This window comes from Hemiscyllium ocellatum, chromosome 8 (genome assembly GCF_020745735.1).
Source record: "Hemiscyllium ocellatum isolate sHemOce1 chromosome 8, sHemOce1.pat.X.cur, whole genome shotgun sequence".
NCBI classification, from domain to species: Eukaryota; Metazoa; Chordata; class Chondrichthyes; order Orectolobiformes; family Hemiscylliidae; genus Hemiscyllium; species Hemiscyllium ocellatum.
The window spans coordinates 56,593,459-56,606,080 of NC_083408.1; the positions used below are offsets into that span (position 1 = coordinate 56,593,459).

At 38.8% G+C, this 12,622-nt stretch overlaps 1 protein-coding gene across 2 annotated transcripts in view; it reads left to right on the forward strand.

The window, feature by feature from the left end:
- The window catches only part of sec23a (Sec23 homolog A, coat complex II component), an 87,583-nt gene that overhangs the window by 24,642 nt on the left and 50,319 nt on the right, over window positions 1-12,622 (forward strand). For both annotated transcript variants that reach the window (XM_060829055.1, XM_060829056.1), the window contains exons 7-8: window positions 1,413-1,557; window positions 11,108-11,266. In XM_060829055.1, the coding sequence (XP_060685038.1) occupies window positions 1,413-1,557; window positions 11,108-11,266 (304 nt within the window). The remainder of the gene's footprint in view (window positions 1-1,412; window positions 1,558-11,107; window positions 11,267-12,622) is intronic.

Consider the following 12,622-nt stretch of genomic DNA (forward strand, 5'->3'; position numbering starts at 1 on the left):
GAGGCTACCTCTTTTACGTTTGATTGTTACAGTCAATAAATAGACTTTCATCTCTGTGTGACTTGAATTTGAGCAAACTATAAGGAGTCAGTGTCCAAACCACCACAAGCTTCTGCCACCAACTGGCACTATTCTAAGTGGGTACATTATTTGCTAGGTCAAGGCACTGTTTTCTTTTCTTGCAGCCACCTGGTGCTAGATGAAATATCTATAAGTTCCAAAAAATGACAGCTTTTAAATACAACATGGAAAATTTAAAATAAATTGATTATGGACTTCGCCAAAAGGAGTGCTGTAAATTCTGCTTCTTGTGCTGCTAGCTTCAGTCTTTAAAATACCTGAATGATAGTGGTTTCAATGGTACATCTAACCACAGTGTTATCCTGAGGGTAGGCATAAGGCGATGCTTCATCATCTCTTAAAATTCCTGTTTTGAAGTCTCTTTGTTGAGACAGAAGTAATCAATATTATTTTTAGCATGGCAATCTCTGCATTTAATTACCTGTTCCAAAGTAAATTAGTTTCCCAAATTTCAGATGTTTTAAGTTTAAAAATACTCTGGGATTTTGTGATCAAGTACTCTGGGATCAAATCTTTCTTTGCCTTTCTGAAATTCTCTTTTTTTTTTCTTTGCAGTAAATGCTTTTATGGATTTTGGGTATATTTTAGGATTATTCTTATGACAGAGAAACAAATCATTTAAGGGCATGGCTATATTTTGACATTGCGCTAAGTCTATATCAAAAGATAAAAATGAAATGAAGCATTGGCCCTGTCTTACAATTATACATAGCTGCATTCTTACTTTTCTTGTGGAAAGTTGTCTCACAGAAAAGAAATTATGGAGGAAACATTATGCCCTTTATATTCATTTTATTTAATGAATATATTTAATATTTATTTAATATTCAATTTTTTTCTGCTTTTGCTACCGATGTATTGTTTAGTACATGATTCATTGAAACCTGCATCTTGAAGTGCAATCTATTTGCATACTTCTGTTACTGAATATTGCAGCTCATTTCTCTGAAAACTAGCTGCACTACCAGGCCTGACTTTTGAACATAAAATTACTGATTTCCAGCATTCGCAGTTCTTTGGTTTTTTTTGTAGAGAATTAGTTGCAACATACCACTTATCAAGTTCTGCCATAATCATCTCACTAACAGAAGGCATCTCAATGGTCCCAAGAAGAGCGCAAATAGTCAAGAATAACCAAGTAAAAATAGGAAATCTTCACTGTCTGTCTATTGTTCATATATTTAGTCTTGTATTTTAATATTTTTGTTTATTAAATTTCTTGTTTTAATCTTGTATCTGTTTGATCACTCTTTTGGGATCTGAAACATCCTCAGCATAATTATCCTAAAGTGCCTGAAAATATTCGTTTTGTTAAAAAAATGATTTCACAGATTTTTGCAACCAGTTCAAAAAATTGACATGAACTTGACTGATCTTCTGGGAGAATTGCAACGTGATCCTTGGCCTGTACCACAGGGGAAAAGACCACTGAGATCCACTGGAGTTGCTCTATCCATTGCTGTTGGCCTGTTAGAGGTATGTGCCCCTTCAGGAATTCATTCCATGTATTAACTTTGCAGCAGAGCTATTGTCTTACCAGATAAAGCAGTGCTAGCTCTTTTTAAATTCATCATAACCATATTAATTTTCCTTACACTTATAGTAGAGTGGAAAGTATAACCTGAGCACTTATTTCATGTTGTTAGTTAGCTGGTTATTTGGCTAAATGCTAATATGCTAGGTTGCACCCCATTCCCCTTCCCACCTTTTTTTTCCATCTCCTGTCTTCTGAGTGAGAGATATCCTTGACATGGCTCTTTCCTTCAACCAAGCCTTCAGTTGGAGCTCTGGAATAGATTAGTGTGGGAATCAAGGAATCTTTAAAAGTTTATTAATTTCAAAATAGTCTAGATCCTAGCAGTCTAGAAATTATATCTGCATATTCTTCTTGTTTTCTGGTCGTAAAAATAATAAGTCACAATAAGAAGAAGTACTTTCTTGCTGTTCATTCTATTCTGTTATGCTTAATACAGAAGAGGGAGCTGTAAGACCTTTTTTGGTCTTTTTGATTCTCAGTACAGCGATCCTGCAATGGAACAGAATGAAGGATAACACCGACATTTATCCTTTGGGGTAAAGTCAATTTAATAGGACTGTGTATTGTTGCTATTTAATGTATTCTTTAACATGGCCCTTGTCCAAAGTGTAGCTTATGGTGATCTGTTTCAATAAGTTATTGTGTGTTTCTGTGCAAATACTAGGTCTTTGTCCCAAGTGCCTCTTAACTGATAAATTGAAGTGTTATTTTTTTCATGTCACCCGTGTAACAATTTTCTGTTACTGCTTTGGGATTGCAAGGTTTTCCAAATTAAAGAGTAAGGAAAACATGTAACTTCAGTCCTTCTCCCTTGCCATGATAGGGGGCAGAAGCAAGATTGCCTTTTCTTCAAGTGCTGCACAATCATTTTCCATAAAATCTTTACAATAATTGCCGAATGAGGAGACCAGAGTCATTCTTTGCGTATTTTTAGATGACAAATCTAAGGGTGAGTCACTGTAACTCTGGCTGCTAATTTTGTAACTTGGCACCAGTGTCAATAAAAGTCCCTTTTAAATTAGAAGTGTTGGTTGAAGATTGATTGAAAATACTGTTTTTACTCTGAGAGGAAATATGATGAATTAGAGGGTTCACAGAATCTGTTTGGTTCAAGTTTTTTTTTAAATGTATTTCCCCTTTGAGATAAAGTGGGGAGGTGATGGAAGGATTCCTAGGCTAATTATCCATTAATTGAACAAGATCATGAATGCTGCTTCCATGCCCAACATGTCCTAGTGTGGAACCTGGACTTGAACTTGAGCTGTTGGCCCAGAGGTGAGGTTATTACCATTGTGCCACAAGACCCCTCTCTTTCTGTGAACATTGTTTATTGACTGGAATTTTCCATATTAATTTGAAAGTAACTGACAAATCAGGCTTGTCAATCAATTTAATTTCAAATATGTATGTCCTATTCCTGGAATAGAGAACTTGATTATTGGAGAGAAAAACAAAAATGGCATCAGGTTATTCATATTTAAACAGGCAAGTTTGATCCCATTTATTATCCTTTTTTGGAGAATTTTCTTCTTTCTCACTTTTTTGTGTAAGTAATATTCTCTGCTTGGTATCTTAAAAAATATGACTTAATTACCATTAAAGATTCAATAATAGTATAACAAAGGAAAACAGACTATATCATCAGCATTCAAACTAAGGGCTGTATGCCCTTGCAATTTGACCCATGAGCCAAATTAACTGGTGCACACAATCCACGTAACTGACTTTATATTTCCACCCACATTGTCTTCTCATTGGTTTGACCTGTCTAATTATTGAGAATCTGGAGATTTGAGAGTGTAACTGAGTTACTGGCAGATAAATTCTAAGAATGGCTCATGTTCACAGTTTAGTCAGAGATGTACAGCACAGAAACAGTCTTCGGTCCAACTCATCCATGCTGACCAGATATCCCAACCCAATCTAGTCCCACCTGCCAGCACCTGGCCCATACCCCTCCAGACCCTTCCTATTCATTTACCCATCCAGATGCCTTTTAAATGTTGTAATTGTACCAGCCTCCACTTCCTCTGGCAGCTCATTCCATACATGTACCACCCTCTGTGTGAAAAGTTGTCCCTTAGGTCCATTTTATAACTTTCCCCTCTAACCCTAAACCAATGCCCTCTAGTTCTGGACTCCCCCACTCCAGGAAAAAGACCTTGTTTATTTATCCTATCTATGCCCCTCATGATTTTATAAACCTCTATAAGGTCACCCCTCAGTCTCTGACACTCCAGAGAAAATGGCCCGAGTCTACTCATCCTCTCCGTATAGCTCAAATCCTCCAACCCTGGCAACATCCTTGGAAATCTTTTCTGAACTCTTTCAAGTTTCACAACATCTTTCCGATAGGAAGGAGACCAGAATTGCGCACAATATTCCAACAGTGGCCTAACCACTTTCCAAAACCTGGCTTCTTCCTGTACAGCCGCAACATGACCTCCCAGTGTAAAACAGCTGGTAAGTTTCTTTTGCCGTTTCCAAATCTTCAAAGTGTGCATTAATGAATCATATGTGCACACTTAACCTTAATTCATGTAATTAGCAACAATCTCTAACCAAAAATTTTAAGTGTAGGTTCTTAATTAATGTTATTTCCTTTACTCTGTAAAGAAAATGCCTTATTTCTAAACATATTGAACTTTCAAAAGCTGGCTGGGGGCAGATGTTCACAGGTAAAAGGACAGCTGGAAAATTGAAAGCCTTCAGAAATGAGATAACGAGAGTCCAGAGACAGGTATACTCCTGTTAGGGTGAAAGGAAAAGCTGGTAGTTGTAGGGAATGTTGAATTACTAAAGAAATTGAGGGTTTGATTAAGAAAAGGAAGGAAGCATATGTCAGATATAGGCAGGAGAGATTGAGTGAATCCTTAAGGTGTAAAGGCAGTAGGAATATACTTAAGGAGGTCAGGAGGGCAAAAAGGGGACATGAAACAGCTTTGACAAATAGAGCTAAGGAGAATCCAAAGGGTTTTTACAAATGCGTTAATGACAAAAGGGTAACTAGGGAGCGAAATAGGACCCCTTGCAGATCAACAAGGCAGCCTTTGTGTGGAACTGCAGGAGATGGGGGAGATACTGAATAAGTATTTTGCATCATTGTTTACTGTGGAGAAAGACATGGAAGACATAGACTGTATGGAAATAGATTGTGACATCGTGAAAATCATTTTCAAGGTATGTAATCCTCCATATTACAGAGGAGAATGTGCTGGATGCCTTGAAATATATAAAAGTGGATGAATCCCCAGGACCTGATCAGGTATACCCTAGAACTCTGTGGGAAGCTAGAGAAGTGATTGCTGGGTCCCTTGCTGTGATATTTGTATCATTGATAGTCACAAGTGAGTGCTGGAAGACTGGATGTTGGCTAATGTGGTGCCACTATTTAAAAAAGGTGGTCAGGACAAGCCTGGGAACTATAGACTGGTGGGCAATTTGTTGGCGGGAAGGACAGGACGTACATGCATTTGGGAAGGCCAGGACTGATTAGGGATAGTCAGTATGCCTTTGTGCGTGGGAAATCATATCTCACAAACATGATATAGATTTTTGAAGAAGTAACAAAAAGGATTTGATGAGGGCAGCGCAATGGATGTGATTTATGTGGACTTCATTAAGGCGTTCGACAAGGTTTCTCATGGGAGACTGGTCAACAAGGCTATTTGTCATGGAATATTTGGATATAGAACTGGCTCGAAGGTAGATGACAGCAGATGGTGGTGGAGGGTTGTTTTTCAGGCTGGAGGCCTGTGACCAGTGGAGTGCCACAAGGATCAGTGCTGGGTCTGCTACCTTTCATCATTTACATAAATGATTTGGATGTGAGCACAAGAGGTATAGTTAGTAAGTTTGCTGTTGATGCCAAGATTGGAGGTGTAGTGGACAGCGAAGAAGGTTACCTCAGATGACAATGAGATCTTAATCAGATGACCAAATAGGCTGAGAATGGCAGATGGAGTTTCATTTAGATAAATGTGTGGTGCATTTTGGGAAAGCCAATCTTCGGAGGACTTATACACCTTAATGGTAAGGTCCTAGGGAGTGTTGCTGAACAGAGACCTTGGAGTGCAGGTTCGTAGCTCCTTGAAAGTACAGTTACAAGTAGATAGGATCGTGAAGAAAGTGTTGGTATGCTTTCCTTTATTGGTCAGAGTACTGGGTATAGGAGTTGGGAGGTCATGTTGTGGTTGTACAGGACATTGGTTCGACCACTGTTAACGTATTATGTGCAGTTCTGGTCTCCAAGGATGTTGTGAAACTTGAAAGGGTTCAGAAAAGACTGACAGGAATGTTGCCAGCGTTAGAGGATTTGAGCTATGGGGCGAGGTTGATTAGGCTAGGGCTGTTTTCCTTGAAGCGTCGGAGGCTGAGGGGTGACCTTATAGAGGTTTACAAAATTATGAGGGGCATCGATAGGATCAATAGACAGTCTTTTCTCTGGGGTGGGTGAGTCCAGAACTAGAAGGCATCGGTTTAGGGTAAGATGGGAAAGATATAAGGGACCTAAGGGGCAACATTTTCATGTGGAGGGTGGTACGTATATGGCATGAGCTGCCAGAGGAAGTGGTGGAGGCAAGTACAATTGCAACACTTACTTAAAAAGGCATCTGGATGGGTGATGAATAGGAAGGGTTTGGAGGGATATGGGCCAGGTGCTGGCAGATGGGACTGGATTAAATCGGGGTATCTGGTTGGCATGGATGAGTTGGACTGAAGGGTCTGTTTCTGTGCTGTACATCTCTATGACTCTATGTTCCCCAATCTCCAATCAAGCTTTTAATCAGATCTTTATTTCCCCTTCCTTTGCCAACTTTACCTGACTATGTTTACAAGAATTTTTCCACATGAGGAATGCTGTGTAAACACAAGTTACTATTGTTACAAAAATAGCTCAATTTTGAATTGTATTTATTTTTTTCTCTTGTGAAAAAAGTGGTGTTGCCTCTTAATACCTGCAGAGGGAGAACCTGAGCTTTAAAGAAATGACTTGCCCAATAGATATAATTTGTGCAGTGCAAATTGACATATATGAGGACAGGCTGCATGGTACTCGTTTCCTTTAATGTAAAAGATTGAGAGAATCCTAGTATAGAATCACATCTCATTGAAATGTTCAAGATTGTTCAAGGAATTTATAGGAAACATGAAGGAAGCTGTTTTCTTTGCTGGGAGATTCCAAGCTATGATGTTAATAGAGCTAGGAGTGATGTCTGACAAGCATTTCTTCCCATAAAGGGTAATGAAAATCTAGAACTCTACATCCCAATAAACTGTTGAAGCTGAAAGTTAGTTTAAAACCTTTAGTTCTGTGATAGCAAGAGTTTTGTTTAGCAAGGTCTTCAAGAATTAAAGAAACCAAAGTGGATAGATTAAGATACAGAATAGCTGTGATCTAATTGAACAGCAGACCAGACTCCAGGATGAGATTAGCTTGCTCCTATATTCCTGATTGTTGAATTACAACACAGTAGCCAACTACTGGCTTTATATCATGTCCATGCCAGTAGCATACTCTTCAACTACAGCTACTCATTATAATCTCATAACTCTGCCCTTTTGCTGTACATTTTTCTTTATTTTCAAATATTTTTCCAAAGTTTTAAGTTGGATCATTTGTGCATCAAGAGCATTTGTAATAAAACAGTAGATACCCCTTTATATATACAAAGCTTAACAGGCTCAGGCACAGGCATGTGCCATTCTGGCATCAGACACTGCCTAAGGCCAGTTCTTACATATTTATGAAATTATTGCCAAATATTTTCAGCCAGCTGTCCATGATTGTTTACAGCAATTTAATCAATAAGCTGTTTTTAACAGTTAATAAGTCAATTTTAGGCCTTTAGCATACATATTTGTGGAAATCCCTGGATTCTGGAACACAATATCCAGGCTTGAGCTGAAAAGTAGCAAATAACATTTGTGCCACACAAATGTGAGGTAGTGGCCATCTTCAATAAGGGGCAATATAACATTGCCCCTTGAAATTCAATGGTACTGTCATCATTCAGGTCTTCTCTTTTAACATCCTGGGGATTACCGTTGATTAGAAACTGAATTGAATGGGCCATATAAATGGTGCAAGAGTAGGTCAGAGGCTAGGCATGCTGCAACAAGTAACTCATTTCATGACTCCCCAAAGCCTATTCACCATCTCCAAATCTGGAATGTGATGGAATGCTTTCCATTTACTTGGAAACAACACTCGAAGTTTGACACCATCCAGGACAAAGCAGCCGGCTTGATTGGAACCACATGCGCAACTATACAATCCCTCTGTCACCAATGCTAAGTAGCAGTTCTATGTACTATCTGCAAGATGCAGAAATTCACCAGAGCTCCTAGATAGCACAAACCCACAGCCACTTCCATCTAAAAGGACAAGAGCAGCAAGTACATGGGAGCATTGCCATCTGCAAGTTGCCCTCTGAGCCAATCACCATCTTTACTTGGAAATATGTTGCTACTCCTTCAATGTTGCTGGAATTCCTTCCCTAACAACATGTGGGTCTATCTACAGCAGGTCAAAAAGGCAACACACCACCACATTCTCAAGGGCAAGTCGGGAAGAGTAACATGTTGTTTCAGACAAGGATGTGCCCATCCCACGATTGAATGAAAACAAAATCAATTCCTCAGATTCTCATGTTCATAAAAACTGGATCTCCTTGTATATCCCTGTGCCTTTCTTTTTTACATTTATATTACTTGCATTCATCCATTTTACATTATTACTTTTGGCGAAGGTTTTTACACTTACATTCCTAATTAATGTTTACTTTGCTATTTCTCCTGGAACTCAAATTGCATTCTGTGTGTGAGAAATTTGGTTATTTCCTTATTTTAGCATGTTAATTTCAGCCTGGGGACTCAAAGGTCAGTGGCGATATGGATACAGAATTGTCTAAGAGACAAACAGTGGAAAACTGGGGTTAAGAGTTGAGTTTGAGTGGAGGGAGGAAAAAGGTTGTGTTCCCCAGGCATTGCTATCAAGATCATTGCTGTTTTTATAAAAGAAAACTACTGCACATTAAGGAAATATGAAATTAAGTTGTGAATCCATACAGTACATTGAGAGGAGAGAAGCAGGGCAAAGATTTCTGGTCCATGACCAGAAACATTAACCCTTCTATCTGCATACGCTGCCTGACCTGCTGACGATTTCTAACATCATCTACTTGGAAATGGTGTAATTCCAAAGTTTGCAATGAATTGAATCATAAAAATGTAATTAACATTGAGAAGGATAGTAACATACTTCAGGAGGATGAAATCAGTGCAGAGAAATGTGAAATGATTTTAGTAGGATGAATGAGGAATAGACAATATCAATAAATGGTACAATTTTGAAATGGATTCAGGAACAGAGATCTCGGGTTACATCTTTAAAGATGACAGAATGACTTGAGAATTCTAAAAAATACAACTCTTGGTGTTCTTAACAGAAATAAAAACAGAATAGGGTACTATAGTTAGTGATGGATGTAGTTAAGATTTAATGTGGTAGATCAAATAAGCTGCATTTTGCTTGATAGTGTTGAGTTCGTGTTGGACCTCAATCAACAAGCGGAGAACCATCCATCACATTGCTGATTACGTGCCTTGTAGACATTAGTCAGGATCTGAACAGGGGAGAAGTTAAATATTCCCACCAACTTCTGAGCTCCTCTGACCTGCTCTTATAGCCACAGTATTTATGTGGCTGGTCCAGTTCAGTTTCTGACCAATGTTAATCCTCAGTTGTACAATTTGAGTGAATTGAATTGTCTGAAGTATAGCATCGACACTGCTGTCGATATGGAGAAGCTAAAATAGATCATACTGTCAGCACTGACTGAAGAGGGTTGCAAGTGCTTGGTTCTGTGATACTAATGCAATTGCATGTCATTGTGAGTCGGTTAGGTTCTCTTTTGTTGGAGATAATCATTCCCTCTCACTTATGTGGCATGCTTGTTATTTCCAATTATTCACCCAAACCTTCATGAAGCCTGAATCTTGTTGCATATTGAGGACAGACAGCTTTTGTATCTGAAGAGTTGAGAATGATGTTGAATATTGTGAAGTCATCAGCAAGCATTCCACATTTGGTCTTATGATGCGGGGAAGGTTGTGGATGAAACCATTGCAGTCTTTCTCGAAAGAAAACCTGCAGCAATACCCAGGACAGGGGCGATTGTCCTCCATTAACCAAAACCCGATTCCCATTGACTTCAGTTCTGCTAAGAGTTCTTGGTGCTGCATTGGTCAAATGCCGTCTTGCCATCTCACCTCACAATTTTAAGTTACAGCTTTGCAGTCCATGTTTGGCTGTAATAAGATCGTGAGCCAAGTGGCCATGGTGAAACCCAAACTGGGAATCACTGAAAAGGTTACTGTTGTGCAACTGTCGCTAGATAGCACTGTTGACAACACCTTCCATTACTTTGCAGATGATTAAGAGTAGAATGTTGAGGTGGTAATTAGATGCATTGGTTTAATCCCAAAAGGCTTTAGAGGGATGTGGGACAAACACAAGCAAAATGACTAGTTCAGTTTAAGAAAACTGGTCAGCATGGACAAGTTAGGCCAAAGGGCCTTTTCTGTGCTCTATGACTGAATGACTTGTGAACAGTGTACCTGGATGATTTTCCACACTATTGGCTAGATGTCAGTTGTAGCTGTATTGGAGCAGTTTGGTCTGGGGAGTTGCAAGTCTTCCGGTCTACTCCATAAAGTTGTTAGGTGCCTTTGCACTATTCATTGCCTTCAGCCATATCTTGATACTTTCTGGAGTGAATTAAGCTGGCTGAAGACAGGCTTCTACACTGTTGGAAGCTTGAGGAGAAAGCCAAGCTGGACCATAAGTTCAACATTTCTGTCTGAGGAGGTTGCAAATATTTGAGCCTTGTACTCTGCACTAATGTGCTGGGCTCCAGCGTCATTTATGATTGTGATACTCTTGTCAACCCCAGTAAGTTATTATTTGTCGACCATGACACATTTCAACTTCTATTACCATATTTGATTTTTTTTTTAAATAACTGTGCACAGGCAGTTGTTTTCTGTATGTTGACATTTAAATTTATCTTGTTTTTTTTCACATGTTTGACTTTCAATGTGATGCAAAGTAAAACTGATCTACCATGCTGTAATTGTAAAAAATTATCCTGATAATATCATTGACCAGCTCTGTCGGCATTGAATTTTTTTTGTCCTATCGAGTAAAGTTGAAACTCATGCAGAGAAACTTATTGAATTCCCTATAATACTGGAGCATTCAGAATCAGTATTCATTTCAAATTATCCAAGATTGGATGAAGTATATAAACCATTTGAATATTTGGGAAAAGTTATCTAAATTGGTACAAGTTATTCAGGATTTTTAGCTTATCCTTACAGAAATACTAATAAATTGCCATATTGTACATTAGTGGTTTTGATTAATTTCTTTGCAGTTTATATTTGCTCCTGTGTTTTCATTTGATGTTTCTTCTTTTAAAATAGTGCACTTTCCCCAATACTGGAGGTCGTGTGATGTTGTTCATTGGGGGCCCAGCCACACAAGGACCAGGAATGGTTGTGGGTGATGATCTAAAGACACCTATCAGGTCTTGGCATGATATTGAGAAAGACAACATTAAATATATGAAGAAAGCCATGAAGGTAAATATAATGCGCATCTTTTCCTAGATTGGAACAAAAGTAGGCTATGTAACCATTCCAGTTTATTCTGCTTTTCTGAGAAATCATGGCTCATATGTGATCCAACTCCATAAAGCCACTTTTATCCCATATTACTTAATACCCTTGGATCGAAAAATACTACTATTTAACCAGGGAGCCAAGTCTCCAAAATTAACATGCTTGAACAACATGAAAGCTTTTAATTGATTAAAGAGATCCAGCATTGATTGATCTCCAATTAGCACTGAGCAAATAAATTGCAGCTGTGAAAGAGTTCCAAATCTCTTTTGGTTTATTTGTGGTAGTTTTCCTTATTTCGTTTGCAGGTCTGTGTCCTGAATGCCCAACAGTAGTTTCTCTTAATCTATCTTCTCAATTCTCTGGAATTGGACTGGATGGGTTACTCTTCGGAGGGTCGGTGTGGACTGGTTGGGCCGAAGGGCCTGTTTCCATACAGTGGGAAATCTAATCTAATCAAAACAGTGAAAGTACCTCTTGCTTATCTAATTTTTGTTTTAAAGAGCAAGCAGATACAGCCACTTTATAAATTGATATTTCTTGTGATGTTTCCTATGACATCGCTGCCTGTAAGTTATTCTGTAAGGAGGTGCGAGGCTTTAACTCTTAGTCTTCTATTTCTTCACTGTCTTAGATGAGGAGAGAGAAATAGAGGGGTGAACAAGTTGAGAGGCAAGTCCAGAGTTTAGGCCTTCAGCTGAAAGCATGGCTGCTTCATGGAGCATTTAAAATTGAAGGCTAAAGAGGCCAGAATTGTCGGAGTGCAGAGATATTAGTGAATTTTAGGGCTGGAAGAGATAACAGGTGCTGGGCCCTGGATGGATGTAAATTTTAAAATGAAGGGGTTTCTTAACTGGTAGCTAATGCAGTCAGCGAGCACAGTGGTGATGGATGTTCAGGACCTGAAGCATGTTAGGGTATAAATGCTACAGTGTAGGATAAGTTAAAATTTCTGGAGAATGGAAGATGAGAGTTCGGTGTGACAAGGTGAGAGGTAACATGGGCAAAGTTGAAGGTCTCATGAGATTCTATCATGGAAGGAATGAATCATCTTAATTATGGGACAGCATTGATGAACAGAGGCTAATCGTAGGTCAAATACAGTTGTCTGGTTTAACACCAAATGATAGCCAGTCCATGTCTCAGGAATAGATTTTATGGTTTAGTTGAAGACTAAGATCTTGACCTTCCTAACATTTAGTTGCCAAGAATTCTACTCCAGATTAATGGTGCTGGAAAAGCACAGCAGGTCAGGCAGCATCCAAGGAGCAGGACGATCAACTTTTCAGGCAAAAACCCTTGATCGGGAAATGGCTT